General features: G+C 38.2%; 2 protein-coding genes across 2 annotated transcripts; one reads left to right on the forward strand and one right to left on the reverse strand.

The window, feature by feature from the left end:
- The first annotated feature begins 446 nt into the window (after positions 1-446).
- On the forward strand, positions 447-1,381 carry LOC109279412 (uncharacterized protein C16orf46 homolog). The gene is given in 5 exon segments (XM_019471529.1): positions 447-710; positions 712-764; positions 766-1,032; positions 1,034-1,140; positions 1,143-1,381. Coding segments are annotated over 5 exon segments (930 nt in total).
- Positions 1,382-5,966: 4,585 nt separating this feature from the next.
- On the reverse strand, positions 5,967-15,559 carry ATMIN (ATM interactor). The gene is made up of 3 exons (XM_009277304.2): positions 15,437-15,559; positions 14,338-14,537; positions 5,967-13,479 (listed from the first exon to the last, which is right to left on the reverse strand). Exons 2-3 carry the CDS (start codon positions 14,529-14,531, stop codon positions 11,655-11,657), a joined length of 2,019 nt encoding a protein of 672 aa, XP_009275579.1. The 5' UTR covers positions 14,532-14,537; positions 15,437-15,559; the 3' UTR covers positions 5,967-11,654.
- Positions 15,560-20,647: the final 5,088 nt, after the last annotated feature.

Raw genomic sequence — 20,647 nt, forward strand, 5'->3', positions numbered from 1 at the left:
CGGCTGGTTTTGAGGCAGCGAACGTCAAGCAGCGCCTTGGACTGCTTTGAAATCATTTTATAGAGATTTGGGGATTTTTTTTTCATAATCGCTTTTACACCCATGGTGAAGAAAAGATGTGAAGAAAAGCGTCCTCCAAGATGCTGAAGGAGGGAGCAGTCTTCACCCGTCACCAATGACTGCATCAGAAGTTAGATTAATCTGTTCTCGCAGGATAAAACAGAAAACCCCTGGGGAGGGACTACGAAACACCTCAGTTCCTTCTTTCGGTTCAGGAGGTCTTTCACTATGCAACGTTACAAAATAGGACCAGTGAGGGATTACAGTTACTCATTATTTTGTACTTGGAAGAAAACACAAATAGCATGAGTGTTCAGTTACATCAGCAAAGACTGTTTCTTCTACATTTTTCTTCTTACAACGCTCTGGCTTGTCTTAGATTTAACATGTTTCTCCATTACCAGGTGCAAAGCTGGGGTGAAACTGATCCACATGCCTGCTTCCAGCTGCAAAAACAAGCTAAGAAATGCAAGGCAAATGAAACTTCCAACAATTGCCAGTTTTGCTTAGACATGTTGCAATCTATTGACAACAGTATAGGTCAAGAAGCCAAGACCACAAGAGATCAATCAAAATCAGAAGGCGAGTTAAATGTAGATGCCATAGCTGATACAGCTTCAGGAAAGGAAGAGATTTCAACCCATTCTAGTTAAATCTAACTGTTGTCCTACAACATATGGCATTAAAATGGAAATACGTAACAAGTTACACTGTTCAAACATTCCAAGGTGAAACCTGCCAATAAAAAGAACACTGTATGCGGAACCTGGAAGATGTGAAAAATCCAGACGCTGTAAGGCATAAAGAGGTTAATGTGCTTGATCCAAATGGCTCTGAATCTTTGACTTTAAGTCTTCCACCTGTGAAGGATGCCACTCCCAAGGATACTTCAAACCCTTCCTGGAAGAATACAAAAGCCATTATCTCTCAGAAGATGCTCAATGGTACTTCAGCTGAGATTGCTTCCTGTAGTCAATGCTAGAGCAACAGAGCAGAAGGGTGAAAGGGGAGCTGACATCGTGAATGATAAAGTGAGGGCACAAAAAATAGAAATTCATGGATCATCGTTTATCTCAAGCCATACAAAGTCTCACTCCTGCAAGAAGGTCCTGAGCCATTATACTGGCACTGTGCTCTTACATCAGGCAAAAGTATTGCAACTGTTTATAATCCTATTGCTTTTAAAAAGAACAGCCATCATGCCTGTATGCAGATTCCACATACAAACCAAAAACAATACACAAAACATGATGACATCCAGGGCTCTTTAACCGGTAATGTCAGGAACAGGTATGTTGAGGTCAAGGAAGGAAATGAATAAAAAATGCAGGAGGTTCCACTGCTTTCTGGACTACCTTCCTTAACGGTCAGCCATGTCGCAGGAGATGCAGTGCCATCTAGCCTGACCTAACATTTCTATATTGTAATTTCATGCTTTTTTTAAAGCTTGTTAGACTGTGAGGAAAAAAAAAAATTTCCTTTGTAGTTTTTGTAGATGCTATTAATAGAATTATAAGCTAATGAATGCCAATTACTTTCACGTAGGTTTAGTTTCTTCCTGACCATAAGATAGATTCCTTAGAGCCTTAAATAGCTTATTCTGGGGATGAAGTGCAACCTCTTCATGTAGGTTCACTCTGAATGACTACCGTAGCCTAGCACAGTAATTAGGTATTTGATGCTGCTGAGCACTGAAGCAATGCCTAACTTTAGGAACATTCTTAAATCCATGCCTACTCCACAAGGGATTTAATAATATTCTTAACTTAAACAGTGCTAAATCCTATTGAGCTTCACAGAAAAATATTTGCATACATTCCTTGCTAATTTGGCACCTAAAAGAATTGGAAATGACCTGGAGAGCAGAGAGTGGTGGGACTGACAATTATTTACAATTATTTTTTCTTACTTGTTGTAAGTAGATTCATTTTTTAAATCTGTTAACGTGTTCTTTGCTTGTTTCTGTTTAATATGTATTCTGTGCATTCTGATACTCACTTATTCTTGTTTCATCTCATACTAAATGAAGGGCTTTTTCTGATCAAGTTCTCTTCGGCTTTTGTGTTAAACAAAAAACAAAATAGCAGTCTTTCCATAGATACAGAGGTAACTGCAATTCAATTCAGCATTCAGGACAGAGATTCATTGCAACTTACCCTTCCCCTCTTTTGATGCTTTGATAAAAATTTGGAATAGGGAAAGATAATACCAGTGCAAGGCTCCCAATACCAGATGGTTTCCACTGTAAAATAGATGGAGGAACTCAATGTCTTTTTAGATTTATTTCTTTACTAATCAACATGTGCATAAATGTAGTTTTTAGTAGTTTTCTGGCATCAGTTTGTTAATTGTGTTCATCTTCAGGTATCTCAACATCAGAGCTAAAGAAATATCACCTTCTAGAGGCAGTTTCAGTAAAATAGGTGATATGTATTCTATGTATCTAAGTAATTATGTGTTCATTCCTTTAAAAAACAGAAGGATGACATGGCTTCATCTCTTCACCCAATACTCATGTGAAACGACCTCTAGAGAAGAACGCAGGAGCCGAGTGCTAGTGTTAAATAACAGCTCCAAGCAGTTTGCTTTGTCTCCCAATACAAATTTTCCTGGGAATTGCTTAGGGAAATCTGGAAATCTTTTAGAACACTCATTTGTATAGATAGTATGTTATGATTCTTTAAGAAGCATATCTTTAAGTAGAGTGGCATATCAGCTTAAGGCGCAGAGTATGAGAGTTGTTGCACTGGAGGTTAGGACAGGGCCAACATTTTTCTGGCAGCAAATTTGATTTTTCAAGCGACAGCACCTCTGTATTGGAGAGAGGAGTGCCACCTACTGAACGGCCAACAAAACGAGCACCTATGCCAGAAACAGCACAAGGCTGCTCACAGGATTACTGTCTTCTGCATTCCTTCACTCTTCCTGAAGAACAAAAGCTAAACATTTCAATCTGAAATGACAGTAATTTTTTGTACCTGTTTCATATTTTGTTGCAAGTCACGAGGGAAAGTTATAAAGAACCTATTAAAAAGTTACAAAGATCTATTAAAAAATAGGTCCTTATAGCTGATACTGTGATCTACGTGCATCTTCTATCTCTTTCAATACTCTGGATATCTGAAAATCTCAGCCAATGACTATCTGGAGTCAAGCTCTATCTTGGTTGTTAATGTCCAGGAAACAGATTTTTGTTGTAGTAACTTGTCCTAACTGCTATTCAATTATGGTGCTACAGTTATACAAGTGCAGTATCATTCTGACAAAACAGACACACCCTCTAACAGATCATTTTCTTCCCTTCTTTGTACCCTTCCCCCTATGGTAATATGTTTTCTAATCCTGCTTTCCATATGTAGATATAAAATGCAAGCTCTACAAAAGAAGCATCCTTCACAAAGAGCCCCAAGTTAAATAAATCCGTATGTACTTGTTTCAGTCCCATTTTCCACTAAATAGAAAATTCAAACACCTATGTATCCGTGAAACTAGTAACATTTTCCATAGTCTCGAAGGAGAGAAGAGAGTCTCTCCCGTTCAGACAACTGAAAATACTGCTGCTTCAGTGATAAAACTGAAAAATGAACTGCAGTACCAATTAACAGTAAGTAAAGCCAAACATGTTCATTACAGTAATTATAAGTTGCAGCCATTGCAGACAGGTAGTAAATTCTTTAGGGCTACAGAAAAAAAAATGTTCAAAGTTGCAGGGAAAACTATAAACATTATTTCCACATTTTCCAGTGTTTCATGCCAGGAAACGCTTTTGCTGAGGTATTTGAAACTGTCAAATCAGCCAGATTAGACAGAGGTTTTACTACAACCTGATACAAGATAATATTTCTAAGAACCACACTCGCAGATTATTGCTACAAGACCTGTAGCAGAAGACCAGAAAAGCTGCTAACTGAAGGCCTAGAACATAAAGAAACAAATACACAATACTTAAGCCATCGTAAGCTTAATCAAGTTATGTGCCCTTGAATACACTGGGTTCTTCTAGCACAGGAAACAGCAGCTTCTTGTTTACGTGTAAATTCTCTCAAGAATAAAGCCATTCCCGTTCACGGAAAGGAAATAAACTTAAGGGCTAGATCAGCTAGAAATGCTTCCTGTATTCACGGTGCCAAAACAAAACAAGCGAAAAGGGAATTGTTGACAACAATGTAAAAATACAATGAAGGAACACATGAAAGTTAAATCAACATTTTTCCCTTTTTGTTTTAGGTCCAAACTTCCAAAGGACCGATTCCAGAGGACTCACTGTCAAATCCTGGAGCCAGAAAGAAAATCTGCCTCTAATTCCATTGTTTTGACAGAAAACAATCAACTTGCCAGCATGCAATTTCTTTAAGTGAAGGAAATTCAGGAACTAAACACAAAACAGTCAGGGATGCTTTCACTGCCAGAAGAAATGTGAATTCTCAGCAACAGCAAACAAGAAAGTAGTTCAAAAATACATGAGGCTTCCCTTTGAAGCAGCCATTATCTTCTTCTCAATCAAGAGTTAAAGTTTGTCCTGCCTTTTAGACTGTTGACCATTTGTGAAAGTTTCATGAGGATCGGTCTGTCAAAGTATCTGACTTTTGTCCATGGGCCAAATCTGTTCTGAATAATGAAAAGCCTGAAATGACTCAGACTAAACTAAGCAGAATCATTCCTACAACACGAATAGGGCTATTATTCCTAAAAGGACAGTCAGCGTCTCATACATTTGAGACTCTCATAATTTTGAATGCTCTGAACAGGAATTTAGTTTCTAGATACTTGTGACATACTCCCCTCTGGAAATACCATCCATATTTTGGTACCACTAGGGCTGAACGCTGCCTTGTGCAAATACTTACCCCAGAGTATGATGGGACTGAAAACAGCAGCCTGCTACACGTCAGAGAATGCTTCATTTGTGACTATAGCTGGTGTAATGGTACAGATGAACTTTCAGTCAAGGAGCACCAGCTCGTTCACCTACTCTGAATTATATATACAGGTAACAGTAGAAATCAGCATTTTATATCCTCCAACTAACAGAAAATGGTGGGATCATGACTAAGCATGGGACCTGTACAAGAAGAAAAAGGACAAAGTATGATCCATACTCCAAACCAATCTACTCTAGCTTTTTTTTTTTCCCTAAATATTCATAGTGGCAAAATTATTTTCTCAGTTATATAAAATATATTACAAAATAATATAAGCTGTTAGAGAGGACTGTAATTTTCTAGGATACTTTGAAAACTAATAATCATAATGCAGTTGAATTTCTACTTGATGTTACTTATGACTCTAGAGATCTTGAAAATTACAGGAGGGGTGGATGGTAAGGTAGAGGAAGAATACAAAGTAATCCTTCTGTCCTGACAGTCTGTTGTAGAAGAAAGGCATCTGCCAGGGAGCTGAAACTGTAGAGTTATTCCATTGTCTGTACAAGGGAATTAAAGATTGAAATTTGCATGCACTGCCGAGAGGTTCGAGATGGAGCACCACTAGTGCAGCCAGCCTGGATGCTGCTGGTCAGAAGAATCCAGCCCTGCCTGTATGCATCAGATTCTGCACGGAAGTCTTATGCATAGGTTCACTTACAGCAGAGAACCTCTCGGATGGATTTGTTTCAGGTTTATGAAATGTAGCATCTTGACATTCTGATTACATTTGTGTTGCAAGTTTAAACTTCCTAGGATTCACTGAGAAGCAGGACTACACAGGAAAACTTTTGCCGCCTCTGGAGATGAAGGACTGACATTGTAAGATAGTTTTAATTTACAAAATCTCTACCAATTCAAGACACCTAGCTTTCAAAAAGGTAAGATGTTAAGGAGCAATGGGTGCTACTTGCCAATAGGCACTGAACACCCCACCCATGCCTCTGTAGGCAGATCACAAGCATTAAAACAGAAGGCAAAAACTGATTGAAGTTAACTTTATTCCAAAATATGTATAATTTACAGGACTAAATAAGTGCTTCATTTGTGAACAAAACGTTTCAATACTTGTGAATAACTTACTAGTAGCTTTGTCTAACACTTCAGTTTCCAACAGAGGGAAACAGGAAACAGTATTTTGGCACAAGGTTTTCTCTGCATGCATGAATATACTTAAAAGTTTCACAATTACTACGACAACATTCCTTCTTTGGGATTGTCACTTGTAAAATAGGTCTAAGGAATGAACGCTTGCTTTTGTCTGCTCATTGCAAGTTTACTGGCTTAAATAGCAAGAATTAAACATGGACATCCTTTGAAAACTAAATTTGTCCACTAGATCAAAATCCCACCAGTGATGAGAAGAAAAATATTTTAAGGATGTTTCTCAGCCTTACTGAGATTAACTCACACATGCTTTGGGAAAGACTCACCCATGAGATTTATTACTCATCCGTTCCAAATAATTACAAGTTTAAATTAGATCATAATCCGGTGTTGAATTCCATAAGCTGAAAAAAATATGGCTATCCTTCATATCTATCTTTATCATAGATGCACTTGCAAATCTCTGTAGATGGAAGTACTGTCAATCTAGCTCTGCATGCAAGTGCTTGAAGCATGCATGTAAAGCATTAGTTGTTGTGAAATGTACAGTTTACATCATCACAAGTCATCTATTATATTCCATTGCTAGTTATGTTGAAGATACTGCTGTAAAGCCAGTATATGAAAAAGAATCAGAAGTAAAGGACTTCTGTTATTTAACTCAGCAGTTCCTTCAGGAGTTTCCACTGTTTCAGGATGTCCGATTACATTTTCGGCAAAGTGGAAGAGTCACGCACACAAATACAAACATACCCTCAACCCGACTGCAAGGCAATGCAGAGTTGAACAATGTGGTTCCTTGATTCTGTTCATTGCATAGCAATGGCATTTTAAACAAGAAAATTCAGTCATGCTTTAAGCAGCAAGTCCTTCTAGCACACATTTAAATTCACATCAACTGTTAAAAAACAACAAAAGAAACAGAAGATGCATGTTTGCACCATGCATTGAAGCTTGCTACCATTAAACAACCCTATCCTCACAGTGTTCACATACAGTTATTAATAGAAGTCTGTTTACAGTAGGCCTATTCTACTGGGAACACAAGCATAGCAGCACCTTAAACCAAATATGAATGAAAAAGCTTGCAAGGCCCAGAATGTTAACATTTTGGTGTGAATGTATTTGGAACAGTAAACTGTACATTAAGATCATGTTTAAAAAAACAACACGTCAGAAATAGATTAAAGCAAAGGAAACCGTACAACCTTAATGATAAAGGCAAGTACATTTGGTTCACCTCCGAGTTGTCATTTCAGCAACATATTCTTTTGCAAGTTGAGCACCCTATGTTGATTCAGTATGTATTAGTCCTATTGACTTACCCGGTATTTGAAAGGCTATTAAAAAAACCCTAACATCCTAAGATCCCAATCCTGCCAACACATCTCTACCCAGCCTCACAAAAAAAAAATCAATTCAGATCTGACTAAGCACGTGAGCATGTGTTGGCAGGTCAAGGATTTAAAACAGTGGAAGGCGGTCATCTTCCTTTATTCTGTTGCCTCTACACAATCAAGGTACATATGACTAACAGGGAAATTCAGCCTTTTGTTTTCAACAGAAAAAATGACTGCGTGTGCACCTTGGAATAAAAATTTGTTAGGAGTGCTAGTTACATACATTAAGTTACAGACACTGATTGAATTGTTCAAAACTAGACAAGGTCTCACAAGGCTTGTTTTACAGCTGTTTAATTTACAGCTGCAAGTATATATGTATATATTTTTTTAAGATTTCATATCCTTCGGAAGTGAAAATTTTCTAGACACAAGCAACTTTGCATAGCTAAGAATACCTAGTGTTAGTAAACTCTGACATTACCAATTTCTCTAGGCTGACACGAAGAGTTGGGGGAGGATTCCCTCCCTACCCAAAGCAGAAAGAAGCATTTACAAGTGTATTAGCGGAAATAGATGCAAATAAAGCCAAAAGTAGAAGAAACATACATCTATGTCATACAAACTTCTAGCATTGTGACAAACAAACATGGAAGGCAACAAGACAGACCTCTCATTTTTCAGCTGTTTTGTGCTTACGTTCTCATAGAACGCGTGTCCCCAATTCGCTGTTTCATTTGTTTGATTTTTTTTATATACTAAAGAAAAGCTCAAGTGAAACTACAAAACTACTAATTCAATTTTAGAGTAGCATTACACAGGCAGCCAGATCAAGATCCAGCAATTACAGCATAACAGAATTAAGCAGGAAATGCAAAGAGTAAGTACAAGTAACATTAGTATCACTTCCAGAGAAAAAACTGTGCTAAGAGGCTATGGAGAATCTGATGTTACTTTTTGTATAGCAGTTCAAATAGCAGTAGAGGATACAAAAGAGAATAAGCAAAGTAGTAAGCCACTGCTGACCAATACTTACAACAGAGACAGTGCCTTGAAAATCAAATCAGAGACATACTGCAGAAAAAGGGAGATAAGTATCATTTTAGTACTATCAAGAAATAGTTCTGACTGAAGTTTATTTTTAAAACAGCAGCCAAAATAGAAAACTAGCCATTTTAAAGAACTTGTTCAAATTTGAAGAATTCATAATATTCAGCAACAGTATTTCAGATCAGGTTTCATTAGGTTTACTGTGGGATTCAGCAAACTATGAAGTCTGGTTGCAGTCTTCACATTTTCACAAAAATACTTAATAAATCCAAACTGAGCGACATATGCCAGCAACATAGCATCCAAACCTGTTTCTGAATTCTATGAATAATTTATGGCGAACCAAATTTGTGAAGTTGTTAATTTTGGTCAGAATGAGCCACTTCCCAAAGACAATGCAGACATATTTAATAATTTCTTAATACTGCACTTTCAATAAATAATTTCATACTGTAGTACTGTGTTCACCTAATTAAAGTTCAAACTATTTTAAACCCCTAGGATGAGGGAAGGAAATGCTATTTGCATGTTCCAATAAAACACACAAAGCTCATAAATACTTTTAATTACAAAGTACAATAAATGAGTAACAATTACATTGTAAGATTGCGTCCACACAAACCTTAGGTTTTTTCCCGATAGTCACTGATGTTAAGAGCTTTGGCTTACACCATAAGAACATGGCAATTCTCATTTTGATTTGTAAATTAGTTTCAAAGTTCTTTAGATGCTAGCTGGTCTTTCAGATGGCTACAATTCAAAGCCTTCTGTAATTCTGCTCCTCATCACCTAAGATTCCTTCTCTTGCAGAAAAAAGACAGACTTTCTGAATTCATAGGTAATGAACAGTTTCTCACTTCTGCCTTCTACGGCTGTGGAAAATGCAGTTTTCCCCAACCAGATTTATAGTAACTGCTTCTCTTTCATGCATCACTACAGACAACTTGCACATGGGAAACACAGAAGCCTATGTATGAAGAAATGTTCTCTGGTATTCTAGCCAGGGGGAAGAAAGGAGAAGGAAAAACAATTTAAAACCTGAAGATGCAACATTACTAGAAAAATACTGCAATAGAATAAATTAACCTAATTTTGTCATTTGTCTTATTGCCCAGTTTCAAAGTAGGTAGGTAAATATGAATGAGCCACATCTTCAGAAGAAACAGAATTACAAGCGATGTCTTCCTTTTTTTAATATATCCCACCTTTAAGATCAGAACTCCAGGCATTATGAAACCTGGGGGGACTTTCCCCAGAGCAGAATTACTGTACTCCTGGGGGAACTGCAAGATTCCTTTCTGCAGTTTCTTCAGCCAAAGACTGGAAGTGTCTGAACTCACACCTAGAAATGTTGAAAAATTAAACAGGCAACATAGCTGTGGTTTCAGGAGTTTTTCAGGAGGAAAATATGAGCTTCAGGGTTAATCTAAAGAGATTATTTCCAGTAAAAGTAGAGATGCTTACCATATTAGCGTGTTAACTATGGCAATTTAAAGAGTGGTAGGAAGAGACAAAAAAAAAAAAAGGTATTGCTCATTTTCAACAAAACAAGCTAGCTGCAGTGGATGAGTAACTTAACTCCCACATCCTTGAGTTGAGGATATGAAGCACAAAGCACAGCGAGTCTTCAAAAACTAAGGCTTGGACATACATTTACTGATGTGCTGCCTAGTAAATATGCAGCCAATACCTCTCCTCGCACAGTGGAGGAGTAAAGTCTGTTACAGGCCCAGGAACTTGACACGAAGTGGTTTCTCTTTTCATTTAAGGTAACAGAAACTAAACCCTGTCCAGGACAAAACCAGAGGCCTACATTTTGCAGGTATTATAGTAAGAGAGAAAAATTAGTTAAGGTCAAATTCCAACATACATTCACAACTGGCTTAATTTTTGTCATGCAAATGAAAAATACTGCAAACAATGCAGTACTGAGGGGCAAGATGAACATTCAAAAAAATTCCAAGGTCACATGTTTCTTCTCTGAAAAATCAGTTTGTTTGAATTTGACTATACTCAGAAAAACTCCCTGAAAGCTGCAGGAACTGAGGGCTGCAGATCAACGTGCAAAAGCAAGATACACCTCTTCTGAAAGGGCTTCTGTGAGCTGATCTCCCAGCTCTGTTGTACGGATTCCAATTGTTTTTGGAAGCAGGAAGTCCAAAACCAGGAGTTTAGGTGAGTATTTTAGAGAATTTAATTTCCCATTTCTAAAGACTTCTGTTAAGGTAATAGAGGTATAAACCACTGTAACATTTCTCCACTTATATCTTCATAAAGCTAGGAGAATTTCAGTGAAAACAAATTATTCCAGTCTTTGAGGCACACACATTGTAACATTTGCATCTTACAGACATAAATAATTTAAGCAAATCCCTCCTGAAGACTCTAAAAATGTTAGTCCCATTTATTACACTAGCTAAAAGGACGACATACTAATTTTTCCTATAATATGTATTCCAAGTTCTTTTCCTACCCTTCAAAGGTCATCAGTGCCACTCAGGGAAAAAAATTTTAAAAGTACTGCTTTCTATGTGTGTTTAATAATAAATATATTCAACAATTCAAGAGTCTATATGTCTCTAATGTGTTGGACAGGTAGTTGGAAAATACCAACTTATGCAGGAGAAAGAGCTGTGAAAGCATAAAGTAAAAGAAGACAATACAGCTTATGTTCATGCCGGATTTAAAATACAAGCTACTAAAAAAAGTAAACAGAAGTAGCTTACACTAACAGAATCCTCCCCCGTAAGTTCAGGGAAACATCTGAATTGGACAGGTCAGGGTTTTGGTCCAGCACATTGGAACCCTATATGTAAGCCAGGAATAGGTAGAGACAGATATATAGAACAACTTTAAAAGTTCTTCTGTTTAAATTAAAGCAGTATCAGCTTTGCAAAGAAGTTTGAACATAGGCACCACATAATTCTTTTTTTTTTTTTTTTAAGGTTCAAATGTACATTAACATGTTTCAGCCCCCCCTTCCCCCCATTTATACACACATAGCTTATGTAAAGTTACATATTCAATAGAGTACCTTCAGCATGAAAAGTCTCTTAGGCCAACTGCTCACGATAAACTACATTCAATAATGCAAAGTAGATAACTTGGTCAAGCCATCTCTCCCACCCCAATAACTTAATTTCAAACCACAGGAAACAGTTATATTACGTAGTACTCAATGGCTGGGCTTGTCAGAGCTCTGAAACAAGGAGCACAGCTCTTCACAGGTCTGTGTTTCTACTGAACTGAACTGGGACTCCATTGTATTCCAGGCTAAGTCAGCCAGAAGAAAGTCATCCATTGCTGTCTGTGTCTCATTGCTGGTAAGGAATAAACTCCCTAGATTCTCAAAGCAGCTATCCATAGTCTGTGTTTCAGCGCTACTGAGCTGGACTTTGCTTTCAATATTCTGAGTTGGTATGTTTTTAGTAGCTGGATATACTTCTGTCTGGGTTTCTGTATCAGATGAGTCAGTACTCATGGAGAAACTAGACTGCTTCAGAATATTTCCTAAAGGCAAATGGGTATTACTGTCCAAAAAGAAATTCAAGTCTGTCTGTGTCTGTGTATCAAACATCTCCAAACCTAAGAAGTTAGAATTTCCTCGGCAGCTATATGATTGAGTGGCACTATCTGAAAATAAGAAATCAGTCTGAGTTTCAATGTCCAGTGACTCCAAAACTGGCTCAGAGTTTAGGGTACCGAGCTCACTCTCTTCAGTCTGAGTTTGGATATTGGATGCTGAAAAGAACTCTTCAATGTCAAAGTCTATTCCTGTGCTCTGTGATGGACCAGATGGCAGGTGTGTGTCAGCATTAGAACTTGTCTCAGACAAAAGGCCACGATTATCCAGTGTCTGGCCAGACATGTTTCCTGAAAAGATGTTCTCCAGATCACTTAGTAGGTCCATTGTCTGCGTTTGATTATCCATCGTATTTTGAGGTGGAAGTATATTAGTCTGTGTATTGAAGCCGATAAGGGATTCAGACTTCACCGTATCTTGATTCAGGCTCTTACAATTACTCCTTTGCAGCAAGGTTTGATCTATATTTGCAGGCATTAAATTGTTTTCTGGAAGTTCAATGTGAGTAGAAACATTGTATGATGAATGAACGTTGTCAAAGATGTCACTGCACATTACAGCCTGGTCCATTTGCACTCTTCCATCAATAGAGTCCTGTGTCCTACTAGTTTGAGTCTCCCTAGAAACGCCACACGTTGGAAAACAAACCTGACTAAAAGCATCAGTCTGAGCAGCTATGGATGAAGTCAGTTTGGAAGCAGGCAGCAGCGTCTGTGTTTGTACACTGATGGGTAACGAAACCTGTGAACTGAATGACAGATCTGTCTGAGAGCAAGAGGATACAGAAGAATTGGGAGTCCAGGCTGCAGCAGGTACAAAGTTCTGTGAAATGTAAGATAAATCAGTCTGTATATTTATTGAAGAAATTTTATTCTTGTGACAAACATTCCCCAGCTCTTGCCCTGTGTTATTCGACGTAACCTTATCCCACTCAACTTGTACACCAGTACTTACTGGTTCATGATCACCAGAATTTGTCACTTTTGAAACAGGTATACTATCTTTAAATACAAGTGTTTCTGCCTCCAGTGCTGGAATCAGAATTCCTATAGATTGGGGCAATAAATGAACAGTACTTACAACTGAACCTTGATTATCAACAGCCACTACAGCAGGTTTGACGGAAGAGTCTGTTGCAGACACATATATAGGCAAGTGAGCAAGCTGCATCACTGGAAGTTTAACCAAAGCCACCTTGGGCTTTGGTAGAAGCATCTTCGGTGTACATTTTGGCTGCATTTGGTTCGTGAAGTTAGAACTGCCTTCAAGAGAGGCCACTACTTTCACTTCAGAGGACTCCAATTCCTGAGTGCCAGGATTATTGTTCTGTGTATTGATGAATGCTTCATTTGCTTTCTCTGCCAGCTGCTGATTATGTACGGAGGATTCCATTTTCCTTTTCTTACTAGGAGGATCCCTGTGAACATGAGATCAATAATTTATACTCCTTTCAAGCACAAAACATCTGCCTTCCATTCTTTTGAGTCATTGCATTGAAAATATAAACTGAAGTCACAGATGAGGTTGGATATGAGAAGACAACTAATCCTGATTAAAACATAAAGAGACTCCATGAACTTCAGTTTTGCAAAATTTCATTCCTCACTCTCCCATTTAAAAAAGAAAAAATGGTTACCTCTTTTATGGAGACTTATTTCTAAATGGAGGTGGAAGTTTAGATGGTTTCTTCCCCCTTGTACATTAAGCACTCCGATTTGAAGACGTTTAATTTGTTACTTTGATGCTCAGACTGAGCATTGAAGGGACAGCGCTCTTAAAACTAGCGTACAGGTAAAGGTCTCTCATGGAAACTGAAGATACGATTAGCGCTCCTTCACACAGAACTTAATTTTGCAGCAGTTGAATCTCCAAGACAGACAGGCTAGGCCTCAGGAAACAGACTACCCTTTATGAAATATATGTACTTGTTAAGATACCAGCTATAAACATTTCCAAATCATCTCTACTCTCACAGAACTGTAAAAGCAGATGCAACAAGAACCCACGGCATTTATGCCGTGCAGTGCAGTGTCATCAGTACTCTTTGTTTTATATGTGGGGAAACCTGATCTTATTGATTAGACAATCATTGCCTTCAACAAAACAGAAACTACTAAAAGCAACTGAACAAAGAAACTGCAAACTGCTTTACAGCTACAACAATGCAAGCCTATTTCCAATTTAATCAACAGAAAGGAGACAAAAAGCCAGTACATGGGAGATAGAGGACTTGGTGATGAATATAAGTATCATTACTTAACTGCTTCACTTTTACCTGTGTTCGGCAGGAATTTCGTGGCCAGTTCTGTAAATATGAGACAGTAATGCTGTTCTGCTGGCATAAGGGCACCCACAAGTACACTGGAAAGTCTTGCCACAGACCTCTATATGCCGTTTCAAATACCATTCTGTACCATAGGAATTACTACATTTATCACATTTGTGCTTCTTTTCAGCATGCATTTTCATAAAGTGCTAGAATACACAATGAAAAGTAAACATTAGCCTTCAGGTAAGATTAAAAAAAAGAAAATCATGCTTAGGGGAGACATTAATATTTGCATTTTTTTTAGTTGTTAAATAGCATTGAAGAGTAGAATTAAGAATTTTTTAAAAGTCTCATTAGGAATAAGTTACAAGCTTAAAGAAATCAACAGAAAGAATTTAAAGTTTGCAAATCTGCTTCTGCTATGTGCATCTTAAAACACAGATAAATATCTATGTGTCCTAATACTATTGGAGGTTTCCCATGGACGTTAATAAATCTATAGCTGAATCTTGCCAAAGAGCGTAGTAAGTGTATGTTGCAACGTGTGCACACTCCTGAAGATCTACAACTGCACAAATAGTCTCAAGTCAAACAGGTCAACTTCAGAGCAAACACCAGAATTTTTCCTTTTCATTTACGGCACCAAGCGCTAGCCACTCATCTCCTATCGTCTGCCCAGCTTATCACAGGTAACCAACACCAGAAGAGTGCTTTTTTTACTCACTCAGGCAGAAACAAGTCTTACATGTTTTCTTAAACAGGTAACTAGTAAACAAATGCATTTTGATACTAAAGCAGAGAAAAACTATTAATTCTTGACCACTTGAAAAAGCAGTTTAAAAGCATCAGCCACATTTTAAACCTTTATTGGTTGCTACTGTGATTCTTTTTTTCCCCTCTTTGATCTTTCTCCGTCTTTTTAATTTGTGGAGAGGGGCTATCTTGTAGTTTAGCAGAACATACTGTTTCTGCATACAATTCTCCAACTTCTGGATATATGTTGAGAGGCTTTGCTCATATCTGAATGCAAAAGTGTACGCGCTCTGGAGTAGAGACAGTCAGGGCTAAATCAGTATGAAAATAATACTTTAGGAAATAGGAATACCTGTTTTACAAGAGAAAATTGGGAAAATGGTCTGTTTGGTCCTCTAGGGCAGCCTTCAATAGGACAGCAGTAGAATTTCTGTGAAGTTTTCAAACCCTTCCTTATTGGTGCATTAAGTTTTCCATCCTGAAAAAGAATCAGTTGAGAAGTTGACGATTCTACAGGTTTGCATATTAAAGACAACATTCAGAATACACATCAACTTTGGCTCACTGAGTTTACACACCTCAATGAATTGAAGGCACTTTCCCAAGTGATTTGAAAGTTCAAATGGAGTTTTTGACCTATGTGGATGCTACTTTGCAAATATACCATCAAAATTACCAAGTGAAATTACAACAAGCTCTACAGAGTAGTGGTACTGTACTATTTACTTTTACCAAGATACTTGCTGCCCCAAGCCAATTGTAACCGCCTTTTGTGTTATTTGAGCCAAAAAGCTCTCCCTACAGATACTACACTACGCTGCCAATTCAATGTTTTACTTGCTAGTAGCACAGACTACTTGAAGCTCCATTAAAACTAGTCACACACTGTGTAACACAACACTTCCCTGATGTTGGAATTCTGTTGGCATTATTTAGAGTTTACTTGTAATAAAATGAAAAATGCCAAGTACACTCTGCCACTTAATTCAGATCACAAACCAAATCTCACTTAAGTCTATGAAACTAACAACTGGTATGCTAATTCTGAACCTCCAAACATTAAGTGACTGGTATACCTGCGCTTTCCATGCAATCTGCCTCAGTGACCATCACATGTGCACTATAGAAGAAAGCAACATGACTTGCTCAAAGAGGACCTCAAAAATACACGTAAAGACGACCCACTAGGGGGATTGTTCAACCACATAGAACCTACTCCTATTGAGGACACAGCCATGGAAACCAGACAAGACATATCCCTCTAGACATATCCTATCTGCAAGTCTCAGTGGAAACGTCAGGCGTCTGTGTCTAAGCAAAAAAATTAAAAGTGAACTATTAAAAATCTGATGCTCAGAGTAGCTGTGAGTCTGCTTACATCCTGAGACTAAGTAGGAGCCAACCAAGTCTCCAGAGCCAGTTACAATAGTCCACGATGGCATCCCCAAGATGATTATACAGGGAAGAATTACTGGAGCATGCCCTGCTTGAGCTCTGCACCTGATTTTCCTTGGCACGATGACAGTGACAGTAAGCACATAAAGTGGTGGAATGTTGATTTTACACCAGCCACTCCCTAACTACCTTCTTCGGGCAGATCTCCAGCTGCTTCGTGTTTGCACAGGTTAGACCAAAGAATTCACAAAGTGCAATAGTGGTCCCATATGAAGCAAACAGAAAGTACGTACCACAGCTGCCAGAACAAAGGGGTTCACTGCTCACACCCCTGCTTCTTATCTAGCTACAGTTAGTCACAACCCAACAACTCTGTGTTCTGAGCTACTCGTGCCTTGCTTTTGAAGTATTCATTTCATTTGCACTTCAGGAGTACCATGAAGCAGGTGAGTGGGACACTCCAATGACTTTGTTTTTCCTCAAATCATCTCTCAATCTAAGATACTTTATGTAAAATGTAATCCCTTCAAGCAATATTTCAGTTACATTTCCACACACTCAACACTGCTACTTGCTGACATGGCCACAAGTTCATTTTTTTTAATGACATACCATACTTAAAAAAGCAAAGTTTAGAGCCTCTTGACCAGAATGATCGGCTGCCATTTCTTCAAGGAAACCTGAAATAATTCACTAAAAAGGGAGTTTTTATGTAATGTTTTGACCTTCTAAGCGTCTTTATGTACAGCAGTTTTCCCCGTGGACAAACCATTCATAAACAGGCCTGTTTTATCTCTGCTGAGTAATTACTGTGATTATTTTTGCACCTCCTAGAACCACTGCCCAAAACAGGAACATGACTCAAAGAAATCTAGTTGTTCCAGCCCCACTACCCCCAATGACACTCTTTAACCCCGAGTTTACCCAGAAACACTTTGACCGGTCTCAAAGTCTTCAGGAGAAAAAAAGATTTGCCTTGAAGTCAAAACTATGTTTGGTCTCTCCCACTGCAGATGAAATCAATATGCTTAGTAAGTGGCAGTTGGAGTTACTTATTCCTAAGTAAGAAGTTATTTGAAGTGCATTATATTTAATGTCACAACACAACAAATGACAGGGCAATATGAGAAATACGTTCAGGCACTTAACAGGTAAACCACAGTCAGGTTATTTAAAACTACTTAAGTACTAAGGTATAGGATAACACGAAGTGTTTAAAAGCTATATAAACATGAGTAAGACGCTTTTTTAACGGCTGGAACATACGACTTTTGAGGCACAGATCACAACAAATTTGTTGTGACAAGTTGAGAGATACTCTACACATATAAGTAACCCTACCCAGACAGTAATCTTGTTTTGACCGTCTTCAAAGTCCTCCTGGCTCTATATGGTTAATCTTACATCTTCTCAAAAACCCATCTGGCCAGTCACATTTCAGACATTCTCACAAGTCCTTTCCTTTCCTTGTATGTCTGATTTTACTTCCCATGTTTCTACAATAGCCACCCACTACAATTATTGGTAGGTATTTGTTCAATTAACTTCTCACAATGCAGACACTTGTAAGGAATACTGACATTCAGACAGGGCTTGTGGCAACAACACGGAAAACGGGAAGTAACAATCCTTGCTACTGATTTAGTCAAGGTGAACTTAGTGACGTCTTGCTTTCCTGCAACAGAAAGGCTTACTCCAAAGGATTAATTTAAAACAATAAGTTACAGTAGACTGTAGCCAACTGTTTAAAACATATTTTTTTTTAAGCAGAAGATCATGCATTTCTTTTCTAAATAGCACAGAGAAAAGTGCATTTATTCTTATTATAAAAACTATTGTGGTAGTGTAATATTTGCATTTGGGTAACCTACTCCAAGGGTAAGCTATCCTTTCCAGCCCACCACTGACTACAGCCTCCCGGCTATCATAGGAATCCACAGAATCCTCTCCTTTACATTAACTCCTCTAGCTACATTTCTAAACTACACAGAAGTCCTCCCCTTCTCCCCATAAAATAACACAGACAAAAGACCAAAGAATTAAAAAAAATTTAAAGCCTAATATACAAAGTGCCAGTTTATACCCACTGTTCTTTTGTTAGGCCAAACAAGCCAAATTCTTCTAATTTCCCTTTGTCAGACACCCCTGCCATTCATCACCCTTAGTAGCCCTTTTCTACACCTCTTCTGGGTTCATTTTAGCTTATTTGAATCTTGAATCCTGCCCTACAGCAATGACAGAGAATATCCTTCTGACTTATTTTAGGAGTGCCCTTCCCACAGCAGCATTACCCTAGATGCTCACACGTGTATGACCAAATAGCTTTTGCAAGTGTTTCCCATCTCAGTTATTTCTGTTACAAACCAGGACCGATCATATTTTTTGTTATCACTTCACAAGACTATAACCTTGTTCTACTGCACTTGACTGTTTTTACAGGGTAATCTTGCTTTCCTATGTAAATATCCTTCCTCTGCAGTGACAATATCTCATAGGTTTTGGTCAAAAGATCCTACTGGTGCTACTTTTATTAATGAAAATTAACCAAGACAACCTCCCTTCTGTTCAGCACTACTATGTTCTCTCCCTCCCCAATAGCTTCTTGCCATCTCATTTGCAAAGTTGCCTCTTCACTAATTTCTCATGTTTCACTAACAAACGCAATCTACTAAATTCTTTTTGTCTGGGGAATGAGTCCTCTCTTAAAAGGAAATACTAATACTAAAATATTAGTCCAAGTCCATCTCTTTCTGGAGAAAGAGAGTAACACACACCTAGATTTATATCTTTTTACCTTCATATCGTTATCCTTTCATTCAAGATGCATTCTCAAGCTATGCATAATACTGAAGATATTTTATCTGAGACATAGTATAGAAAAATTAGCCTCCCTTAAATCTCAACAACATTTTACTCTCAATTACAATGCCCTTGGAGTAAGTCAGATGTTCCTGAAAATCTGCATCCATCCATATTTCAGTATTTATCTAAACTAACACCTAATTACTAAATCTTGTGAATGAAAGATGTTATAATTCTACAAGGCACCAATAGTTAACAGCTATCTAGGCAACTGGTGAGAAAGCAGCATTTCCTCACCCATCGTATCCCGAACACGAGCTATATAGCCCACTAGCTGCAGTCCTCGCTGGCTGCTGCATATGCTCAGAGTAGAAGCTCACAACCGAAACGACTGTCTGCTGAACCTGAATGAACGTTTTCAACTTCTGTTGTACCTCCACTCATACGTACACACAAGATATAATACATAACACACACAAAAGTTGCTAGCGCTTATTGGGAAATGAAATAAAACAGAGTTAGGAGATTGCAAGTGTGCTTAAGACTATTTCCTTTTATTCATCGCAAATGATCATCTATAACACATGCCTGATTCTGTAATCAGCCATTTCACAAAACAAGTATGTTTATTGTTTGCCCACATGCATTTTCAGCATGCAGCTATGAATGCTGCACTTGAAGTTTTCCCAGAGTAGGATTTGTCCTCACATGCTTGGCACTACGATTTTAAGAAAAGTAAGGGTATCTTTCTGAAATGCCCACACTCAAGTATATGCTTGCTGAACTGTGGCTCTCCTCCCCCCCAGTACATGCTGCGTTTTCTCAGGAGTACTATGGTAATGAGGGCTTGTTTCCAAAATGGCATCCATCTAGGTTTTTTTTGGCTCACAGACATTTTTAAAAAACAAACAAAAACCCCAGCATGACAGCACTCAGAGTTTGGATTATGATCGCTTGCCAACTGCTAAGGGTAGGAAACGCAGTATGTTTGCATAGCACCTCACAAGCAGGGCTATAATGTCTTACTGCAGGAAGATAAGCAATAAGCAAACGAAATAACAGAAACTGAGTCCCGAAGAACGTTTAACTGACTTAGTTATGTTTAACACTAGTACAAAATTGGTTGTTTTCTGTAAGCAATTTTAGTGGCATTCTCAATACAACTGGTCAGATTGTGCACACGCACACACGCGTGTATTTACACATATACCTGCACACGTTTTTCACGTGGGGGAGATTTAGACAAGAGACAACGAAGAACGCTTCGTTATTCCCATTTGGAATACCGCGCCCCCTCCACCCACCCCCCGTCTTACTACACTCCACAGAGTAAACCCCAGCAAAGCCAAACACTGCAGTCGCCTCC

This window comes from Aptenodytes forsteri, unplaced genomic scaffold (assembly GCF_000699145.1).
Source record: "Aptenodytes forsteri isolate BGI_AS27 unplaced genomic scaffold, ASM69914v1 Scaffold50, whole genome shotgun sequence".
Lineage (NCBI taxonomy): Eukaryota > Metazoa > Chordata > Aves > Sphenisciformes > Spheniscidae > Aptenodytes > Aptenodytes forsteri.